Source organism: Myxine glutinosa, chromosome 7, assembly GCF_964187855.1.
Source record: "Myxine glutinosa chromosome 7, kmMyxGlut1.1, whole genome shotgun sequence".
Classification (NCBI taxonomy): Eukaryota; Metazoa; Chordata; class Myxini; order Myxiniformes; family Myxinidae; genus Myxine; species Myxine glutinosa.
This window is the reverse complement of record NC_136267.1, coordinates 84,729,514-84,751,574: the sequence shown is the minus strand read 5'-3', so window position 1 is coordinate 84,751,574 and position 22,061 is coordinate 84,729,514. Positions and strand designations below refer to the sequence as shown.

General features: G+C 46.1%; 1 protein-coding gene across 3 annotated transcripts in view; it reads left to right on the top strand.

The window, feature by feature from the left end:
- The window catches only part of LOC137430769 (collagen alpha-3(VI) chain), a 205,190-nt gene that overhangs the window by 149,619 nt on the left and 33,510 nt on the right, over positions 1-22,061 (top strand). For all 3 annotated transcript variants that reach the window (XM_078781945.1, XM_078781946.1, XM_078781947.1), the window contains 6 exons: positions 2,517-2,549; positions 2,645-2,681; positions 3,129-3,628; positions 7,104-7,200; positions 8,282-8,905; positions 10,215-10,296. In XM_078781945.1, the coding sequence (XP_078638071.1) occupies positions 2,517-2,549; positions 2,645-2,681; positions 3,129-3,628; positions 7,104-7,200; positions 8,282-8,905; positions 10,215-10,296 (1,373 nt within the window). The remainder of the gene's footprint in view (positions 1-2,516; positions 2,550-2,644; positions 2,682-3,128; positions 3,629-7,103; positions 7,201-8,281; positions 8,906-10,214; positions 10,297-22,061) is intronic.

Below are 22,061 nucleotides of genomic sequence, written 5' to 3'. Positions count from 1 at the left end.
ATACTTGCCTCTAAGATGTCTAGCCTGGGTTTGAATCCCGTCCAGCTATATACAATACGGTGGTCACTCTGTCTTCTCCCGCCTCCTTTCTAGTCTTGCACCCTCTGCTCTTTCTATGCATGATTCTTTTTACAAGATAATTAAAACCGAAAGGCTGAACTGTTTTAAGTCAATTAGTATTCAACCGCTTTGCTATGACACTCCAAATTGAGCCCAGGTGCATCCAATTTCCATTGATCATCTTTGAGATGTCTGTACAACATGATTTGAGTCCACCTTTGGCCAACTCAATTGATTGGACAAGATTTAGAAAGAAACCCACCTTTCTATGTAAGGTCTCACAGTTGACAGTGCATGTCAGAGCAGAAACTCTACCATGAAGTCCAAGGAACTGTCCGTAGAACTCCGAGATGGAATTGTGAAGAGGCATAGATCTGGGGAAGGTTATGGACCCAATGACCACTCTGACAGAACTACAGAGTTCCTTGGCTGAGATGGGAGAACCTGCCGGAAGGACAACAGTCTCTGCAGCACTTCACAAATCTAGGCTTTATGGGAGAGTGGCCAGATGGAAGCCACTCCTGAGAAAAAGGCGCATGGCAGCGCACCTGGAGTTTGGAAAAAGGCACGTGAAAGACTGAGAGCATGAGGTAAAATATTCTGTGGTCTGATGAGAGAAGATTTAACTCTTTGGACTGAAAGCACAGCGCTATGTCTGGCAGAAACTGAGCAGAGATCATCACCCATCTAACACCATCCCTATCGTGAAACGTGATGGTGGCAGCATCATGCTATGGGGATGATTTTCAGTGGCAGGGACTAGAGACTTGTAATGATAGAGGGAACAATGAATGGAACCAAATACAGGAAAATCCTTCAGGAGAACCTTCTTCAGAGTGCAAAAGACCTTAGACTGCGTCGAAAATTTACATTCCAACAGGACAATGATCCCAAACAAACAGCCAAAGCAACACAGGGATGGCTTCACATCAAGAACGTGAAAATCCATGAGTGGCCCAGCCAGAGCCCAGACTTGAATTGAGCCATTGAGAATCTGTGGAAAGACTTGAAGACTGCTGTCTACCGATGCTCCCCATCCAACTTGACAGAGCTTGAGCAAAACTGCAAGGAAGAATGGGAGAAACTCCCCAAATCCAGATGTGCAAAGTTGATAGACATACCCAAGAAGGCTCGAAGCTGTAATTGTTGCCAAAGGTGCTTCTACAAACTATTGATTTGGGGGGTTGAATACTTGTGTAAATGAGATATTTCTGTGTTGCATTTCTAATTATTATATAAAATATATGTAAATAAATTCCACTTTGACATTATGGGGTGCAATGTGGAGATAATTGCCAAAAAATCTTAATTTAATCCATTTAAAGTTCAGGCAGTAACACAACAAAATGTGAAAAAGTCAAGGGGTATGAATTCTTTCTGTAGGCACTGTAAATCCAGTATCACTGCTCACCTACACTCATCTGTTCCCCTTTTTTCCCGCCTGTGGAATCAACTTCCACATTATATTCAATCTCATTCTTCCCTCCAGGTCTTCAAGACAGGTCTTCACCACCATCTCAGATCATCCCCAATCCAAAACCATGATCCCAAAACCATGATCAGATCATCCCAAACCCATAACCCCTCGTTAACCCCTCTCCCCAAACCTACCCCAATACCTTCTCCATCCAAACTTCTGGTTTTTCCTCTTTGGAGTTTCCTTCTGTAACCATCTTGTCCAGCCCATGCATCATATTGCCCATCCCATGCATTCTCTCCTGCCCCCAATTCCTCCCCACACCCTTTGCTTGTCCAAGTCTCCCTCTATCTTGGCCTACTACTCTATTGTTGGTGTTTCCCCCCTCTCTCTACTCTTCCTTTTGCAGCATGTTATGTCCTGATCCGTTCAGTGTACCATGAGCCTCCACTATGTACACCAAAAAAAAAACAGAGGCTCCCTGTGTTTCATAGGCTGTGTGATTCATCAATGTGTGTGTCGTCCCTCAGATGGACGTTGAACTTGTGTCCCATCTGCCAGAATTAGGTGGTGGACCTTAAATATTCCACGGAGTTCTTCCAGAAGAGTAGGAGAGCTATCATCAGCACCATGGCCAGAGTACAAATTCCTGCCCTAACTACTGCTGGGAGAGCATGGCAAACTGCCTAGCATGACCACTTGTCAAGATTATTTAATTAATTTATGCTGTCGCCTGTTGTAGCAACAACCAAAAAAAAAATTGAAATAGTTTGTTTAAATTTAAAACGATCCAAAAACGAAACCCATCACATCCAAAGGTGGATCTGCAGAAACACCTGAGTGATTTGCTTCATCCCAACATGATGTGCTTGACTAGTGTTGTTTTGAGTAGTTCAGGCCACAAGTTCAAAGGTATTGTGAAGCTATGGCATTCATAAGATGGAGTTGTGTTCAAATTGTCAGCTTTTGTTGTGAAACTGACGCACCGTATTGGTTTTATGAGATGGGGTGTTGAGGTTATGGTGTTGCTATGTTTCAGGGACCTCCTGGAATCGGTGGACCTCCGATGAAGGTACTTGTAGTAACAGCTAAACAATGCATATTGTTTCATCACTATGATAATTAATTATGAATTGATTATTTAAAGCATTAACCTTGTCTTTGCAGCGATGTGCTTTGCTTAACATTATCCGAAAAAACTGTGGTAAGTACAAAAGAGAAACTTCCTCACATCTGTCCCATAGACCATTAAACTTCAACACAATTAACTGTGCTCTTGTTTTCTAATGGCGGCCTTCTTCGACTTCATGGGTGCATTTCTCCCATTCTAATATCATTCCTTCAAGTATTTCAAGACGTCGGTGTACATGCATGTCATGATACCACCCATAGCTACCCATGACCTTTTAAAATTCTCAATGACGATACCTTTTTCACTTGCATCTTTGCCCACACTGTTTCGGTTTGTCTACGTCCCTTGGTTGCCCGTTTACCTCCGGTCTATTGCTAGCACAATGATCTTTCATCCAGCTTTTCCATGAGCCTTCACTACTGCAATTAAAGTATAAAAATTAAAAAAAAAAAAAAATCTTGGAAGCTCTTCGACATTCTTGCTTGCCACATGCAGTAAATCTCTGATTTTCCTTCACAGCTTGCTGCCACACCAGTTGTCCTGTATATCCGACGGAGTTGGCTTTCGTGATTGAAAATTCCTTGAAGACTACAAAAGCTGCTTTTGACAGGAACAAGGCCATTCTGGCACAGATTCTATCCAAGATCACCCTAGCTGCCTCTACTTGCCCAAAGGGGGCTCGGGTTGCACTTGTGACTTACGATCAAGATATCCACACGCTTGTGCACTTTGCAGACTTTGTTGATAAAAGTAGTCTCATTACATTCATGGAGAATCTCCCATTCAGGAAGTCCCAGGAGGCTGGTGACCTAGCTCTCGCCATGCGCAATGTTGCAAGACGCACATTTAAGCGTGTGCGGGGTGGGGTGCTCACCCAGAAGCTGGCCGTGTTCTTGCCGGTTTCAGGAGTGGGCAAGAACAAGAAAATGAGTGATGCGGTTCTGGAACTTTCTGCACAGCGAATCGGCACAGTAATCCTGGCAACAGAGGAACTACCGCAGCTGGAAGATGTTCTGATGGCAAGTCCCACAGGCTACATGTTTGGTCAATTCATAGTACAGTATATGGTCTAATGTGCTTGGGGGGAGTGTAGTGGAGCGGAACACTGCAGGATAGAGCGCAGGGAAGTGGGATGGATTGTGAAAAAGTGGCACAGATCTAGTACTGTCGCAAAGCTCATTATTACTCCTAGTCACTTACAATATATATATATATATAAATACAGGGTGGTCCAGAAACCCTGGGCACATTTTGAAGAACGATACCTGCAACAAACAACTAAGTTTATTGTTGTTCTTTGGTGCAAAACAAAACACGATTACTCGTCTAAAACAGTCTAATCAGTCTAATATACATGAAACTGATCAGTTCAAATGTTCAAACTGCTTTCCTTCATTCACTATGCACAGCTGTAGCCGTGACGAAACACTCTGACACAGTTCTGCATGTTTCAGTCATTAAGGCAGCAGTCTCATTACGGATGAATTGTTTCAAGTCTCTAAGGGTTGTAGGATTCCTCGCATACACTTTGTGTTTGAGGAAACCCCAAAGGAAGAAATCACAGGGTGTTAAATCACAAGACCGCGGCGGCCATTCAACCGGACCACGAAGGCCAATCCATTTGTCTGTAAAGTTCAAATCAAGGGCCTGTCGTACATTGGCCACATAATGAGCAGGCGCACCATCATGCATGAACCACATTTGGCCTTCATTGAGTGGAAATACATGCTGCTCCAACATTAGAAGGTAATTTGCAGCATTCACATTTTCTTCGAAAAATATTGGTCCAACAATGCCTCTAGAAGAAATGCCTGCCCAGACAGACACACTAGCTTGATACTGTATGTTGTGCTCAACAGTAAATCGTGGGTTGTCTACTGCCCATATCACGCTGTTTCGACAATTCAAAGAACCAGATAAAGTAAACTTGGATTCATCTGACCACAAGATCCTGTTCTGCAAATCATTGTTCATATCCATTAATCTTACAAACATTAACCCAAGCAATGTCTCACATGCCTCAACATGCCTGTCAAAATCGTCCTCAGATAGTTGGTGAATTAACCTGGGTATGTATGGTTTTGCATCAAGGTCTTTTAGTATCCTTCGAATCGATGATCGGCTTATGTTGGTGACGTTTCATGAACAACGAGTTGATAATGGTGTGTTTCTGTCGAGTTGTTGTTGAATGACCACTCTGCTTTCCTCATTTCGAACAGTACAAGGCCTACCTGGTGACTGTTTTGGGAGAATGCTGCTGGTTTCATCAAACTGCTTGTTTATACTGCCGATGGTTCTTCTGTCAATTGTGTCGGCGCCACATTCTTTGACAAGTTGTCTGTGAACTTCAGCCGAATTACCAGATACAGAATACAAGCGTACAGCGTGAATTTTCTGTCTCACAATATCCTCCGTCATATTAGGGCGTCTAATTCACAATGAACTGAACTAATGCAAAGACAAACACGTGCAGCACAGTGAGCGAAGGATCCATATCACGTGATGCACCTCACCCTGTTGCGTATCACGTGATGCTTGTGCATGTTGAAGCGGTCACATCCATTTACGAGTAATCATGTTTTGTTTTGCACCAAAGAACAATAATAAACTTCGTTGTTTGTTGCAGGTATCGTTCTTCAAAATGTGCCCAGGGTTTCTGGACCACTATATATATATTATAATATATATCATGAATCCTTTTAAATCTTACAATTCAATTTTTTTCTTCTTCATGGAACTAGACACTTATCTTACAAGAGCAATTAAAATTTGGCGCTTTCCATCTTTGAAGACCTTGACTCTTCTACTTTCCTAATTTAAAGCACCTGGAGGTGTTTGTGCAGGACAATTGCATTTAGAGATATCAAAGCACTTTTGCATGAATCACAGGAACATGAGGAGAGAGGATCAAATTTACAGTGTAATGGTTTATGAACCTGTCATTTCATACTCACTAGGGCATGCCCGTACTATATCTATATCTAAAATTATATCCCCCCCCTCTATTTACATGAAATGGTTTGGTCCAAAGCGAACGGCTTGCGAGTACGGTGACAATCCCCCCCCTCTATTTACATGAAATGGTTTGGTCCATTCGCAAAGCCAAAGCGAACGGCAGTTACGAATCGCAGTTACGATGAATCGCAAAGTAGTTTTAATTAGTTTTAAAACATAGTTTAACGGCAACATAGTTTGCTGACGGGAAATAAATGAATACGCTCTCAAATGTGCCATCCGAGGCAGAGTCTGTTCGCCACGTTCGGCACACGTGATAGCTCGCTGCTCTCTGATTGGTTGAATCGTTTTTTGGACATAGCTCGGTAACTACTTCTGCGATTAATTTAAAACCTTGAAAAGGCACATCCTCGGGTCCCCAGCAATATACCTGGCAAGTTTCAAGTATATCGGACCGGTAGTTGTCGAGAAACAGCGGTCACAGACAAACATACATACAAACATACATACAAACATACACACAGAGATTAGTGGAATTATAGATAGATTAGGTGTGTGCTTATATGGGATTGCTGAACAGGACAAACCTGCTTTGGCATAACAATGAGTGGCAATTAGAGACAGAGAACCCACTACCTGAGTGGGTCGAGTTTGCACATCCCTTGCTGAAAAAAAGTATAGTCTGTGTTTTGTAAGAAGACTACAGATGTTTGCATGCATGGTGTGCACTTACAAGGTTATAGATAGTCTAAATGGTATGTTCCAATAGGAGTTAGTGTTTCAGGGGTTGAAAGGGTCTAATCTCTCAATCATGTAAAAACGGTCTAAAAAGGCCCAAGTGGTCTAAAGCTTTTAATGCTCAAGGGTCCAAGCTGTCTAATCTGTCTGTAGGGCATAAGGGGTCTCAATGGTGTTGAGGTCTAAGGGGTCTAAAGGGACTTAGGTGGTGTAAAGGTCAGAAGGGTCTTAAAGGTAAAAGGGGTCTTAAAGGATCTAAATGGGTCTCTAAGGTCCTTAGGAGTCTTTTTGGTCTTTTGGGTCCTCAGGGTAATTTAGGTATTTTGGGTCCCATGGGTCTTTTGAGTCCTCGGGGTCTTTTGAGTCCTCTCGGTATTTTGGGTCTTATGCATCCTCAGGGTGATTTGGGTCTTTTGGGCTCTCTGTATCCCTGAGTTAAGTATTTCAGTTTGCACTTGTGGGTGGCGTCAGGTCAACTGTCCAACCAATGTGTGAAGAGCGGACATACGTACATCCAAACACTTGCTCCATTATATATAGATTACCATAAATTTGATGACAAGTACTCTATACATTAGATTTGTGGGAGGGGAGATGGTGGAGTGGGTCAGGGAGGTGGGGTGGATTGGAGGAGTGGTGAATTCAGAGAGTGGAGGGGAATTCTGGGTGGGATTTATGGGACTCATCTGTGAAGAGTGTGCCCGGTTGTGATTCAATTTGATGCCACACTTGTGCACGTTATAATTGGAATTTTAACTGAAAAAACGTGATTTTTTTCGCCCTTTGACCCCTACTTTACAGCTGGGCGAGCCTTCTTCACAAATTTTTGTGATTCCCAAGAATAAACCTGCTTCAGCAGAGCTCCTCAAGAAACTGATGGATTGCGCAATTTGCCATGGTCAGTCACCCTGTCCCTGGAAGCTCTTAATGTTTTCGTTTGCATGTCTTCGTATCTGCTTTATAAAACGTCCATGAACTACTTAAAGTGTATCGAGCCCCTTGTGGCTCCCTTTTGAGTTGGGTATACAGTATACTTATCGAGGTTAAAATGAGCAGCTCTGTGGGATCTCTCGATTTCCAATGTTTTTCGATGTTTTTCTTCAACCTAGAAAAATATAAATCGATTTGAATGTTTTTAAATGCAGTGATCAAAACTTTGAGCTGCACGTATGGTCAGGCAGGGGAGGATGACAAAAACCCTCGCAATGGCAGCTGCAGATACATTTAAATCCTTCAAATGTCAGGGTTTTTTTGTTGAAAAAGATTAAAAAGACAGGGAGTGAGGGTGGCTCAAAGATTTCTCTTTTTTAAGTTTGACTTCAAGTTTTTTCCCATGAACCAAACTTTGGGTGGCTAATTGGATGGAAGTGAGTGGGCGATGAGAGTTGCACCATCGGGAAAAGCATGAAAAACTTAGTCAATTAACCCTAACTTAGTTCTTTCTTTCTTTTTTGTAATTTATAATTTGTAAGGGCTCATTTTTTTATAATTATATATATTTTTATTAATAATTTAAAAATTTTTTTATTTTTATTTTAAATTAATTTAAATTAAATTCAATTACATTTTATTTGAAATAAATTTTAATTTTTTAATAATATTAATAATTAATAATTAAAAAATAAAAATTATTAATAATTATATTTAATTATAAGAAAACTCAGAATAAATAATATTTAATCTAATATAATAAGAGTTTTGCCATATAAAGTTAAGATGTGAATTTGACGTTTGCACAAATAACGACCGTATGGAGTAAAAACTCAAGGTATACGTTTACATGAATACATTGAGAGACACAGACAAATCATTAGAGGTCGCAGCATCATGAGGGTAATGTTTAGGTTGAACAGAGAGTATGTTGTGTTTACTTCTGGAAAGCCTTTGAATCATCCAAATTGCAGAAACATGTTGATACAAATGTACAGCTGGAACTTCCACGATGCTGTTTACTTTGATGTCCTTTCACTACATTGCAGATAAGTGTACACCAAATGCAACATGTCCACAGCGAGGCGGCTGGCCCGAGACGCCATCTGTAAACATGGACGTGGTGTTTATCGGAGATGGTTCTACACGCATCCGCCAAGATCAGTTTCAGAATGTCAAGTCTTTTTTAAAGACCACCTTTGGCCTGTTTCCTATTGCGACAACGCCTGAGAGGCCAGACGGTGCACGAATAGGCGTTGTGCTACATGGGCCTTTGAGACCGGAATTTAATCTAACCACATACACAGGAAAGGGACCCATGCGAAAACATGTCCAGAGAATGCAGCAAGTTGGTGGTGGCATGGGTCTGGCAGGCCAAGCTATGAAATGGACGATGCGGCATTTTTTCCCATCACCGATCGATCGCCTGGACGCCAAACGTGTTATGGTGGTGCTCACAAACACGATGGATGACCCGGTAAGCTTGAGGAGTGCTTCTCTGCAAGCCAAATGCCAAGGTTTTGTGGTCGTTATGCTCGGGGTTGGTGGAAACCTGGATGGAACGTTGGCGAGCAAGCCCAAACACCTGCACAGCCTGCAGTTGAAGGACTATAATGAGCTAACCGAAGGTCGTGTGGCTGGTTTCTTCCACCAACTTGTCCAGAATTGGAAAGGTGACGATCTCGTTAATAACCTAGCGATAGTAAATGAATGCTCATCGTGATCATCATTATATGAGTCCTTAGTTTAGATTTTATACTGATGTCATTACTTGAAATGATGATGTAAAAGAAAGTCATTCGCTCTCTTTTTCTATTTGTGTTTTGCCCTCGTGTTCCCAATCAACATTTTCAACTTTACTTATCAAAAACACATTAGTTGATTATGCAAACACCACATTCAGTCATAAAGTTATTGGATGCAGGGGCAATATTCCTTGTGAAGTGGGAAAACAATGCAAAATTGGAATATTGTTAATATTAAATAAATAAACCCGAGTGATCACACAGTACATGCGCACACCACCACTGTGACTGATCATACAATATGGAGGACATGTAGCGCTTTGACTGATCGCAGAATATGCGGCCTCGTGAGGCGGAGATACCTCGGTGGCGTGAGACGTCAATGGCATGGCGGCATCGATGGTGTGGCGGCAAGAGGTGTCAATGGGGAGAAGTGAATGGTGTGGCGGCAAGAGGTGTCAATGGCGAGGAGTGAATGGTGTTGTGCCATGAGGCGTCAATGGCGAGGAGTGAATGGTGGGGTACCATGAGGCTTCAATGGCGAGGGGTGAATAGTGGGGTGCCATGACGCGTCAATGGCGAGGAGTGAATAGTGGGGTGCCATGAGGCGTCAATGGCGAGGAGTGAATGGTGTGGTGCCATGAGGCGTCAATGGCGAGGAGTGAATGGTGTGGTGCCATGAGGCGTCAATGGCGAGGAGTGAATAGTGGGGTGCCATGAGGCGTCAATGGCGAGGAGTGAATGGTGTGGTGCCATGAGGCGTCAATGGCGAGGAGTGAATGGTGTGGTGCCAAGAGGCGTCAATGGCGAGGACTGAATGGTGCGGTGGTGTGAGGCGTCAATGGCGAGGAGTGAATGGTGTGGTGCCATGAGGCATCAATGGCGAGGAGTCAATGGTGGTACCGTGAGGCGTCGATGGGGAGGAGTGAAATGTGCGGTGGTATGAGGGGTCAATGGCGCAGCTGCGTGAGGCATCAATGGCACGGCGGAGCGAGGTGTTGATGCCGAGGGGGGCGAGTGGCCAATGCTAAGGCAGTGTGAGGCACTGAGAGGGGACGATGCTGAGGCGGTGTGAGGTGTGGTAGCATGCAGCAGTCATTGTGTGATTGTTGTGATGCAAGGCTGTGATATATGAATGGTGTTTACCACAATTTACACACTCTCCAATCATCAATCTGAAAGCCTGTTACCACAAATTGTTGTTTTTTCATATTTACTCACCCATTTTTGTCTTTAGATGATTCGCTGCCATATCCCGACCCAGTGACTGCTGAGATGTGCAAGCACCTGATTATTGAAGGAATGCAAACTCCAGACACGTAAGGTCTTTCAACTGTTCTTCCTTCAACTTACCTTTTTTAAGGAACATACCATTTTGTTCATAATGCCATGTTTTATAATCCTCAAAAGGCAAACACAAATCATCTAGAGTTTATTTCTTCTCAGCAGTTCTGCTCATCCATCCATTCTTTGGAGGAAGTTTTTATGTCTCGTCTGTGCCAATGTGATATTTTATACTGTTGCGAAGCTTGTTTGTCTGTGCATCTCTTGCTGTCTGTTTCCCATCATTCCAGTCTAAGTGTGCAAATCTTCCACTCGTCTACCTTCAGCAGGATTGGGCAAATCCACCAGGATGGTTCATTGGTCACATAATTGGCATTGATGTGTCAAATCTGTGTTCCATTGTCACCTAGACAAATTGTCAAGACTTTGGATCAATGTGTCTGTCGGGAAAGACATTAATTTGGGTGTCCCTTCATCCCACAGTGTATCTCGTAAAATGCAGGTGATTGTCACCAGTGTCCTTGGAAAATTCTAAAATTCTTGCCCTATCTCTTACAAAATAGAACCATTGGGGCCCTGCCACCTATTCTATGCTTTGGGCAAATTATCTACGGCTGAGCCTGAATTATAGGTGGGATAAACAACAAATAAGTGTCCAAAGCTTTTACTGGATTGCTCTTACTATTGTGTGAAGATCCTCCCGATCTTGTTTTTTGCTGTCTGTCTATAGTGTCTGTGTCTGTCTGTGTCTGTCTGTCTGTCTGTATTAGTTTAAGTGTCTGTTTAAGTGTCTGTTTAAGTGTCTGTTTAAAGAGTGTTTAAGTGTCTGTTTAAGTTTAAGTATCTGTCTAGTTTAAGTTTAAGTGTTTATGTGTTTAGTGTCTAGTTTGTCTAGTAACTAGTTTAGTCTCGTCTACTAAGCTAAACTAGTCTAAAGTCTACTAGTCTAGTAACTAGTAACTTGTCTAATAACTAGTTTAAGTGTCTGTCTATATTTATGACTGCTGGCTGCCACATCTGCTCGCATTCAATGGTGACGGTTACGATCCACTATCTTTGGTGACACACTTGTAAGTTGGGTCACCTGACCCACTACCCACTGGCTGGGATTTGGAATCGCACACCATCGTCGGCAGTCCCAACCTACCAGGGGAAAGGATCGTGCCAAATGACTCCTGTCTCAATGAGCAGAAGTGATTAGTTTTGGGAATATGGGAAAGAAGTATAATACTGTTACAGTCCGCGGATTAGATGTTATTTACCGAGCGGTGGTATTGCCGCGACCTAACAGTTCCCCCGATTCTTCCCCAACTCACCCGATTCACCCAGACGTTGGCCAAATCGCGCTATGCCAAATCAATGATAGAAAGGACACGACGACTGGGAAAGAGGAAACGACGCAAGGGGTACAGTTCTCAAGACCTCCGGAGGAGGGTATAATTACAGTGGTGGAGAAAAGGGGTAGATTACAAGGCAGTGAGGTAAAGACACAGAAGAGATGGGCACTTAATTACCGTCTTATCTTCACCCAGACAGACCACAGACAAACGGAACAAGGCAGACTTACACAGGGATTGATGGCAGGAAGGGACAGGTAGGTCGATAGCACAAGGTGCACCTTGGCTCGGGGACAGGATAAAGCACGGTCCAGAAGATGCGGGGAGGTGTCACAGCGCTCGGAGGGGACGTCTTTCTTTCTCCAAGCTCAGCGCGCATCTGACGTCACCTCCCCCTCACTGCGCATGCTCAGCGGGGAGTGACACGCCCTCGGCTGGTTGGTTCCGCCCCACTGGGGCCGGTCCGCCGCTTCCATTGGGTGCGGGGGTTACCGGGCTCCGCCCTTGACGAGGGGCTGACAGGGAGCCCCTATTTGGTAACCCCGTCGAGCACATGTTTGATGGCGGCTCGTTGGGAAGGCCTGGTGCCCTCCCAACACCCCCTACCAACCAAGCCGGAGTGAGGACGCGCACTCCCTGCGCTCGTTGTTGTTGTTGTTGTTGTTGTTGTTGTTGAACTGTGAGGAAGAGCTGCGGGGAGGTATTGGGAGGTCCTAAACTTCCTAACGGTGCCATACAATCACATTCTGGTGCAACGAAGGGTCAGAATTAATGGAAACGAGTCCTTAACTGACATAGACTAAGAATAACTAGCAAGATGTCCTATAGTTGTCTTACATGAGATGCGGTGAACCTGGGCATGACATTTAATGGGGGAAATAGGGGGAGGTCAGGTCTACAGAGTGTTGTTTACAGAAAATGGGACTAGGGAATGGGGGATTGGGGATAGTTGGGAAGTATTGAGGAAATAGGGGAATATTTACAAGCGGATATGGATGGATGCAAATCCCATATCCGCAACACTGCACCCTTCTCTACCTCGGGGCGCCCCGACCCGATAAATTTTTACCTACTTTAGTGTGGCACTCAGATGTAGTTCCCTCTACTATTAACTCAACCCTGAGTGCGACAGTTTTACAGATGTTCACAAATGAGTAAATATGTCCCCCTGCGACGTTGCACCCTTCTAACAGAAACACACCCACAGGATAACCGAATCGCGGAAAGCATCCTCAAACTAAACATACAGCCGGTAGGGAGCATTATTTATACAACACTGATATTTACACTACGATCCAGGACCTGTTCTTTGAGGAACACATGCAGATGTTATGCATAGGGAGAGCACGCATGCCAGCATCGATACACCAACCCACGAGTGCCCTGTGGCCCTACGGCCTTTAATAATGTGCAGAGCACCCCGTCCAAGCACCAAAAGCACCACCCCATTACGCACAGTCAGCACCATCCGGTGCACCAATAAAGTGTTCATAAAAATGCACAATTAAGTGTCCATGGTCACCGGTGGTGTCGCAGCCGGCCGATGTTCTGCCGCTGGTCTTGCCTTCATGGAGTGCACTTGGCCTTCTGGCTTCTTTAGAAATAAAGAAAGGCGCCAACCGCGTCCATTTCTGAATTGTGGCCGTCAGGGGGGCCAACTAAAAGTGGTTCACCTATATGGCATAGGTGCCACGTTGACCCAGAGGTCCATCCACGGGTGGTGCTTGACCGCAAAAGAACTGCGGTCCATTGTGGGCGGCCACAAAAATTGCGGACCATATGGTGTATCGATCCAGGCAGCAAGCAGCGGAAGTACAGGCCCACAACTGCGGAGCCAGCACCTCTCTCTCCTCTCTCTCTGCCCCAAAGCCAGATCCTCGGAGGTGGGAGACAAAAGAAGACAAGTGAGTAAGGTGGTAAGGGCGCAAAAGTGCATGCAATACAAGGTAATGCACACTGGGGGCACATGGGAACCAGGTGAGACAGGTATGTTCCTACCATACGCCCCCCCCCCCCCACCAGGTAACCTACATTGCCCCTCCCTTACCCCTTACTGTATCCACAAAACACAACACTACCCATAAACATCTACTTTACACATCAACAAACGTCCCCACTGTCTTCCCCGTTCCTCCCATAAACCAAATTCGTCTTCTCTCCCTCCTAACCAATCAAATTTGCCATTTCCAACTCTCATCAAAATTTGCCATCTCCAACTCAACATCAAAATTTGCCATCACCAATTCATCATCAGTCCCTCCTAAGGAGGGAGAGATGGAATCACCCCAATGTCTCATCCACGTCGTGATGCGTCTCACAAATCCAAACAGCAATTCTCATTTCCTGCAACACAAAACAAAGAAAACACAGGTGTGGAGTCATCATCATCACCTCAGGTAAGTGGCTGCGTATGGTGCGACAGGTTCATCAATCCTAACTATTTCCTAAATGACATTAACACACTTTACACTACCCGGGGTCTTTCCCTGCCAATCCATTGGCCAACTTACACTATGGGTTCTAAAAACCAATTCCCATTGACCAAACTGTGGTGCTTCTCAATTTGGGGTCTCACTCCCCCGATTCATCTCCCGGTGCCCTTGCACAATTTCTGGGCTGCGACGTGTAGCTCTCCCAGCAGGTCTACCCACCTGCACACCTCCACCACTGCAGTTGCCACCCGAGCTTACCGAGCTCCTCACCCTAACCTAACTAACTGGGGAAGGCCCCTCCTGGCTCTGTCACCCCACTCGGTGCCCTCTGGCACTGGGCCACCCGGGTCCGTCCTCCGGATCCTCGGGCCCCATCCACAACAACTACTACCGGCTCCCAGAGCCCACCTGCGGCCTCACCTGGCCGACATCCTCACAGTGGTGGAGTGCCCAACCAACTACACACACTAACAGGCTACACGCCCAGCCATTTCCACAACACTAATGCACCCATCCAATCATCATTCTTCCACCCGCACCACAGATGCCAATATCCAACCACAATTTACCTATACCCTCTACCTAACACTTACACTACCCGCCCCGGGTATCCGTGATGGGGGTCCACTCTTCCCCCATCCACACCTTCGCACCACGCACACCACTCCGTACCACTTACTCCAACTCTCTCCACACCACTCATTCTCTGCTCCATATATTCCACACACCTGTACTTGCACACCTGTGCTCTCATACTTGGTGCCGCCTGCACCCTTCTCTCCCCCAAGCGCATTCGCGCTGATCCACAACACTCACTACTCACCATGACACTCATCCGCAATGCTCTCTCATTCATCACTTGTACACTCACACACACCTCGGAGCATTGCCTCACCGATGCCTCATTTGAAGCTGCTCACTAGCACTTCCATTCACACTGCATCATCTGCTCTGTCTACTCCCTTCTAAAACTCGCGCTCCTCCGTCTTCCCTTACACTCAGCGCTCCCACGTCATTATCAAACACTAAGCTACTACGTCCCCACTACAGGTACCAAGTCTCTTACTTAAATCTTGTCACCTATTGTCACCTCTAGTCCCTATCAATATAACCAATCCCTCCCTGGCTCGGTTGTCATAGCCACCCCATAAACTATAGTGCATTTGCCCTCCCGTGGGAGGAATGGTCAGTACCATTCCCCCACGTGGGGTACACTACTGCCCGCAGTCTTCTACACTATGAGCCCCCATCTACGGAGGTGCTTTGTCACAGCTCGGCCTCGAAGGGCCGAGCGATCCATGCAGGTGGTTGGTCGCCTGTATCTGGTGTCCGTCCAGCACTGACGATCCGAGGGGGGAAGGATTGATGGGCCCAAGTGCCGGGCTCCATCCCTGCGCCGGGCCCTTCGGTCCCACGCACGATGACCCAACCGGCCACGGTCCGGGCACCTCACCCGAGAAGGTGCGTGGCTCCGAAAACCCAAACCTCCCCTCGAACCCGGCCGACCGCCCTTGCCACCATACGGCGCCAACCATACAGTGTGGGGGCCGGAGGCACGAATCGTGCACGCCAGTCCTTGCGAGACCGACGCAGCACCGATTCCCTCCAGTCCCCGCAGCACACAAATCACCGGGGGCTCGCGTACGCTGCTCGTCCCGCTAAGGACTACCCCTGTTGGTGTCGATGCATGGGTCACGCTTCCGCAACCCGCTACCCATTCCATACCACCACAACCTTGCTCACTCACACCTCGCACCTCTCCCATCACCGGACCCTCTCGCCTGCACCCTCGTTCCATACACTCCGGACCAGCCATACACCTCACTCTTGGCCTCTCACGAACATCCGGGTCCATCTCGACCCCCAAGCTTATTAAATCACCTGGCGCATCACACGCACGACCATATTGGTCACCACTTACACCGGGTCCTCTTTCTCTTCGCTTCTCCTCCATCACCTGTGAATCCCTCATCCGGTTAATGAGCACATCATCACGATCCGAACACAGACTTTGGACCAATTCTTTTACTTCCTCTTTTATCTCTTTCTTATCCTCTCTCCGTCGCTTCTTAATTTCGCTCACCCCTTCTTCCACTTCTTCTAATTTCTGCTTCACCTCCTTCATCTCCTCGTGCGCCCCCTTAAGTTCTTCCTCTAACTCCGCCTTATTTTTTTCTATGTGCTCCCGCACCTCCCGCTCTTTAACCTCCATCACCTCTACCACCTTGTTCATTTTCCTCGTCAGGTCCTCATGTACCGTCTGACACTCCTTTTTTAATTACCCCTACGTCCTTTTTCATCTCCTTCTGTGTTGATTTTAAACCCTCTATTACCGCTGTGTTCTTCTTTACCTGGTCCCCCAACTCCTTTTGTCCCACTGTCAGCTGTTCTACTCCCAGCGTCAACTCCTCTATACCACCTTGCAATTTTACAGTCCCCTTTCTCACCTCCTTCTCCATGCGCTCCTTACAGTGCCTCACCTCCTCGCGCACTCCTCCGACCTCCTCACTCACACCTCTTCTGATCTCCTCTCCCATCACTTGCATCTCCTGCCCAGATGCCACCCTCATCTGCTCCATTTCCTCCCTGTGAGCATCCAATTTAGTTTCTACCCCCATTCTGACCCCCTCTATCTGCTGCCCCATTTGTTTAACTTCCCTTTCCGCTTGGTCCCTCATGTCCCTCAATTTGCCTTCCATACTGTTTTCTAACCCCTCTAACCCCTTTTTCATCCCTTCCATTTGATTCTCTTGAGCGGCCATTCTGTTTTCTACCCCCGTTAACCCATGTTTCACCCCTTCTATTTGATTCTCTTGAGCGGCCATTCTGTTTTCTACCCCCTTTAACCCATGTTTCACCCCTTCTATCCCATTGTCTAACCCCTCTAATTTAGCTTCTAGCCGTTCCCCCATTTCTCCCATTTTGCCCCCCATTTCGCTCCCCAATCGCTCACTATCAGCCCTCGCTCCGTCCCTCATTACTCCCATCATTCTGCTTTCCATTTCTTCGCCATTCTTGTCCATAAGGGCCTTCATTTGTATAAAAAAGGTTCAAATCCACCAGCGGCGCTGCTACGGTCGCGGGCGCGGTCGCCGTAGCCATCTGCGAGGCGCCATTTTGCGCGCCCGTAACCTCGTGCGCGAGGACGCCATTTTGCGAACCTGCCGCCCTCACTGCTTCGCTCTCCTCATGTACCTCAATTTGGTCCTGGATCGACCCTGCCTCACTCTCCTCTACCGGAACCCAGCCGTCTTGATCTCCCATAGCGCAACTTTCAAAATTCGGGTTTTTTTTGTAAAACAAAATCAAATTTCGGTGACTTGTAATTTTGAGCGCGTTAAGCGCGCTTCGGGTCCGTATCCCACTCCCAGACACCAATTGTTACAGTCCGCGGATTAGATGTTATTTACCGAGCGATGGTATTGCCGCGACCTAACAGTTCCCCCGATTCTTCCCCAACTCACCCGATTCACCCAGACGTTGGCCAAATCGCGCTATGCCAAATCAATGATAGAAAGGACACGACGACTGGGAAAGAGGAAACGACGCAAGGGGTACAGTTCTCAAGACCTCCGGAGGAGGGTATAATTACAGTGGTGGAGAAAAGGGGTAGATTACAAGGCAGTGAGGTAAAGACACAGAAGAGATGGGCACTTAATTACCGTCTTATCTTCACCCAGACAGACCACAGACAAACGGAACAAGGCAGACTTACACAGGGATTGATGGCAGGAAGGGACAGGTAGGTCGATAGCACAAGGTGCACCTTGGCTCGGGGACAGGATAAAGCACGGTCCAGAAGATGCGGGGAGGTGTCACAGTGCTCGGAGGGGACGTCTTTCTTTCTCCAAGCTCAGCGCGCATCTGACGTCACCTCCCCCTCACTGCGCATGCTCAGCGGGGAGTGACACGCCCTCGGCTGGTTGGTTCCGCCCCACTGGGGCCGGTCCGCCGCTTCCATTGGGTGCGGGGGTTACCGGGCTCCGCCCTTGACGAGGGGCTGACAGGGAGCCCCTATTTGGTAACCCCGTCGAGCACATGTTTGATGGCGGCTCGTTGGGAAGGCCTGGTGCCCTCCCAACACCCCCTCCCAACCAAGCCGGAGTGAGGACGCGCACTCCCTGCGCTCGTTGTTGTTGTTGTTGTTGTTGTTGTTGTTGTTGTTGTTGAACTGTGAGGAAGAGCTGCGGGGAGGTATTGGGAGGTCCTAAACTTCCTAACGGTGCCATACAATCACATTCTGGTGCAACGAAGGGTCAGAATTAATGGAAACGAGTCCTTAACTGACATAGACTAAGAATAACTAGCAAGATGTCCTATAGTTGTCTTACATGAGATGCGGTGAACCTGGGCACGACATTTAATGGGGGAAATAGGAGGAGGTCGGGTCTACAGAGTGTTGTTTACAGAAAATGGGACTAGGGAATGGGGGATTGGGGATAGTTGGGAAGTATTGAGGAAATAGGGGAATATTTACAAGCGGATATGGATGGATGCAAATCCCATATCCGCAACAATACATTATGAATGGAATGATTTAGGATGAGCATTTATTAGAGGCCAAGAAGAGCACAAAATTAAATTTGAATGAAAGGTGTATTAACAAAATGGCAAGGTATAGCACATAACTCCAAATAACCTAGTCTAGTAGGAAGACTAGGTCCCCCTGCACCCCCCGGAGATATACTTCTAATCAGTGTTTCTAGATTGGAAAAAATGTGTAGAAAATGACTAGCTATGGCCCCAAGCTGAAAAAATGTCCCACATACCATTTTTATGCAAATTACTGCTGCCATTATCAAAAAAACGATTTTTGACATATCTCAGCCAATATTGCAGATAATTGAAAAATGAAGGTGTCTAGACCCATGTTTTGAAGGGCATAGATCATGATAGAACTATTCATAACATGATTACATGTGTCTATGGTATACTAGTATGCATATTAATGCTGTAATTACAAAATAATCAGTTTTACAAATGATAAGGATACGTTAATACTGCAGATAACTTAACATGGTACATAAGGGGTCTAAACCCAGGTATTTTCAAGGTTAAATGTCAACAAGATGCTCCTGAGTCTTGCATAGGGGCGGGACATTGGCAGTAACATTGGTACCACTCAACTTTTCTTCCCACCATTGACTTTGTATTGCGAGAGATTTTCACTTGCTTATTTAAAGGTTTCTCACCCAGCCCACGTAAAATCTACCAACTCCTGCTGTTAACTCCCAAACATATTTTTTTATGTTATCCAATCACAGTGCAGAAATGACAGACTAGAGATCCAAATTAGTGCTGCTATAGCTGCCATTTTACATTTCCATCCATGTAACATGCGCGCTCGCGCGCTCGTATCAATTGGTAATGTCGCGCGCTCGTATCAATTGGTAACGTTGATGTTATTGAATACCTCAGTTGAAAGTTCAGTCTTCCATTCCACCAAAGGAGCAGGCTTGCATGTCAGCCGCCCATGAAAAGGCATTCAACTCAGTACTGGAACACATTCAAACCCAGGTCATCCAGCAGAATAAAGTTCTACAGCTTTCTTCCTTGCGCTTGCTCTATGTCGAGGAACTGAAACTGAATGGATATGAGAACTCAAATTATCGGTCAGAGAAACTACTGAAACGCCTACAGAATGACCCAATCAAGGAGCATATCCACTTCACGAAGGTTGATCATGACAAATGTGATGTCATTTCTTTCTGGCTTGTGCACAGCTCAAACATAACAGTTTCCAATGCTCTCGCACGAGCATTCACACTCGGAAGCACAAACAAGAACCAAAATGTTGCCCTCCAACTTCGCCAGGGTATTCTACAGGCTTTCAGAGAGTGTAAAGACCAACCATGGCCACCAACAGCTGAAGACATGGAGCTCAATCCTGAAGACATCCTACCTCCAGACCTTGTCCGCTTTCTCAGCGTGCTAATGACTGGCAAGGAGGGCATCGAGACAGAAAAGGTGAAGCGTCTGGTCTTCTCCATTGGACAAGATCTGTGCCGTGCAGTGTCAGATGGAAAATGGAAGTTACCAAAGCACATTCTCCTCTGTGTGACTGTAAGGCACCTGTTCCGAAGCAAACAGCTCACCACAATACTACACAGGCTTGGACACTCTGAGAGCTACGATTTCGCCTTGGAGTTGGAAACTGCTCTCGCCAAGGTCCTGGATGAAGTCTCAACTTATCGTACACCACAAATTGTGACAGGAGAGGGCAACCTTGTATTCCACTGTGAGTGGGACAACTTGAATAAAACCACTACCAGTGTGCACGGCAGCAACATTGTAAACAGTGCTGGAGGAATCATGGTGCAGGAGGTCAAGCCCGGGTTCGAGAGCAGCAAGGACCGAATGCTACCTACCATCAATAGGTCACAACAGCGTAGCCTGAAGGTCGACACACCAAAAACTCTCCCACCCTTGCACTTTACTCGCGTTGGCCCGAAGTTCCCTGAAGGCTCATCATTCACACCGCCAGCAGAGAATGACACAGTCTATGCCACTACGATGCAAGAGTACTACATCTGGCTCTTCATCAGATACATCGGAAGCTGTGGCCTGCAGCCTGTGCCTGGGCTAGGGGGTTTCACCTCTGCAACTGGTTCTCCCCCACCCAGCAAATCAACAGTCGACTACTGCACGCCTATCCACCAACCGATCACAGACAACGCAGTTGTTCGTGAGCTACTGAAGCGTTCCGAGGCAGCAACTGCTGAGGTGGGTCAGAGATGGGTCCTGAATACATTTGATCTGGGTGTCTGCATGAAAGCCCTTCCCATCATCTGGCGCTGGCCAAATGAATTTGCTAGTCATGTAGTAACGATTGGACCCTTCCACACATCCATGAACTACATCGGGATGCTCACTGGACACAAGATGCGTGGTTCTGGATATGCAGAGATTCTCTTTGAGGCACAACTAGTAACAAGTGGATCTCTCAAAGGTGTTCTCAGTGGAAAGGCCTACGCAAAGTCCCTCTTTTGCCTCAAAACAGTGTGTGAGGCAATGGAGAGGCTGTTGATGGAGAGATTCACTGAGGAGGAGAACATCATGATCTCTGACCCTGCTGTGCTTCTCAGAATGACCCAGTCTTGCAACCGAGAGCACCTCGATGAAGCCCTCAAAGACCCCTCAACTCTACTCCTCATCAAAAAGTACCATGCCTTTGAGGAAAAGGTGCGCAAGGGCCACCTGGGGAAGACAGCTGCCTTCTGGATGTCGTTCATTACCCACTGCCATCTTGTCTTCATGCTCCTCCACTCTGTGAAGACCAACAACCTCCAGCTGTTTCACAAGTGTAACGGAGAGATGGCAGATATCTTCTTCGCCTTTGACGGACACAACTACTCCAGGTTTGTGTAGCATACATGGTAAAATGTATAACCATCACTGAGTAGATTTTAATTGATACTTGGGTTCATGTATTATGAGAGGAGCTATTCCAATAAATGTCTACAGTATTTCCCTCTCTGTACTTTACAGATATCTGACTTGGCTGGATATCTGTAACTGAACACACACACACTGAACACAGGAGAGCACGAAGAGGAGGAGGAAGAGGAAGGAGAAGAAGAGTTTGACTCTGACGATTTCGATGAAAATGATGATGACTGACTCAGTGTAGAATCACTAATGCTAATGATGTTTATCTAAAACAAGCAAGAGAAGAGTGGTCACATTGAGTGCTAGGACTATTTTGACAGTTGTAATATTTAGAAAAATAAAACTTTGTGTTAACGTCTGTGTAGACGGACCTTAATATGAGTCTATTATTTCGTAAAACTGTGATTATTTTGTAAATAAAGCACTAATTAGCATACTAGTATACCATAGACACATGTAATCATGTTATGAATAGTTCTATCATGATCTATGCCCTTCAAAACATGGGTCTAGACACCTTCATTTTTCAATTATCTGCAATATTGGCTGAGATATGTCAAAAATCGTTTTTTTGATAATGGCAGCAGTAATTTGCATATAAATGGTATGTGGGACATTTTTTCAGCTTGGGGCCATAGCTAG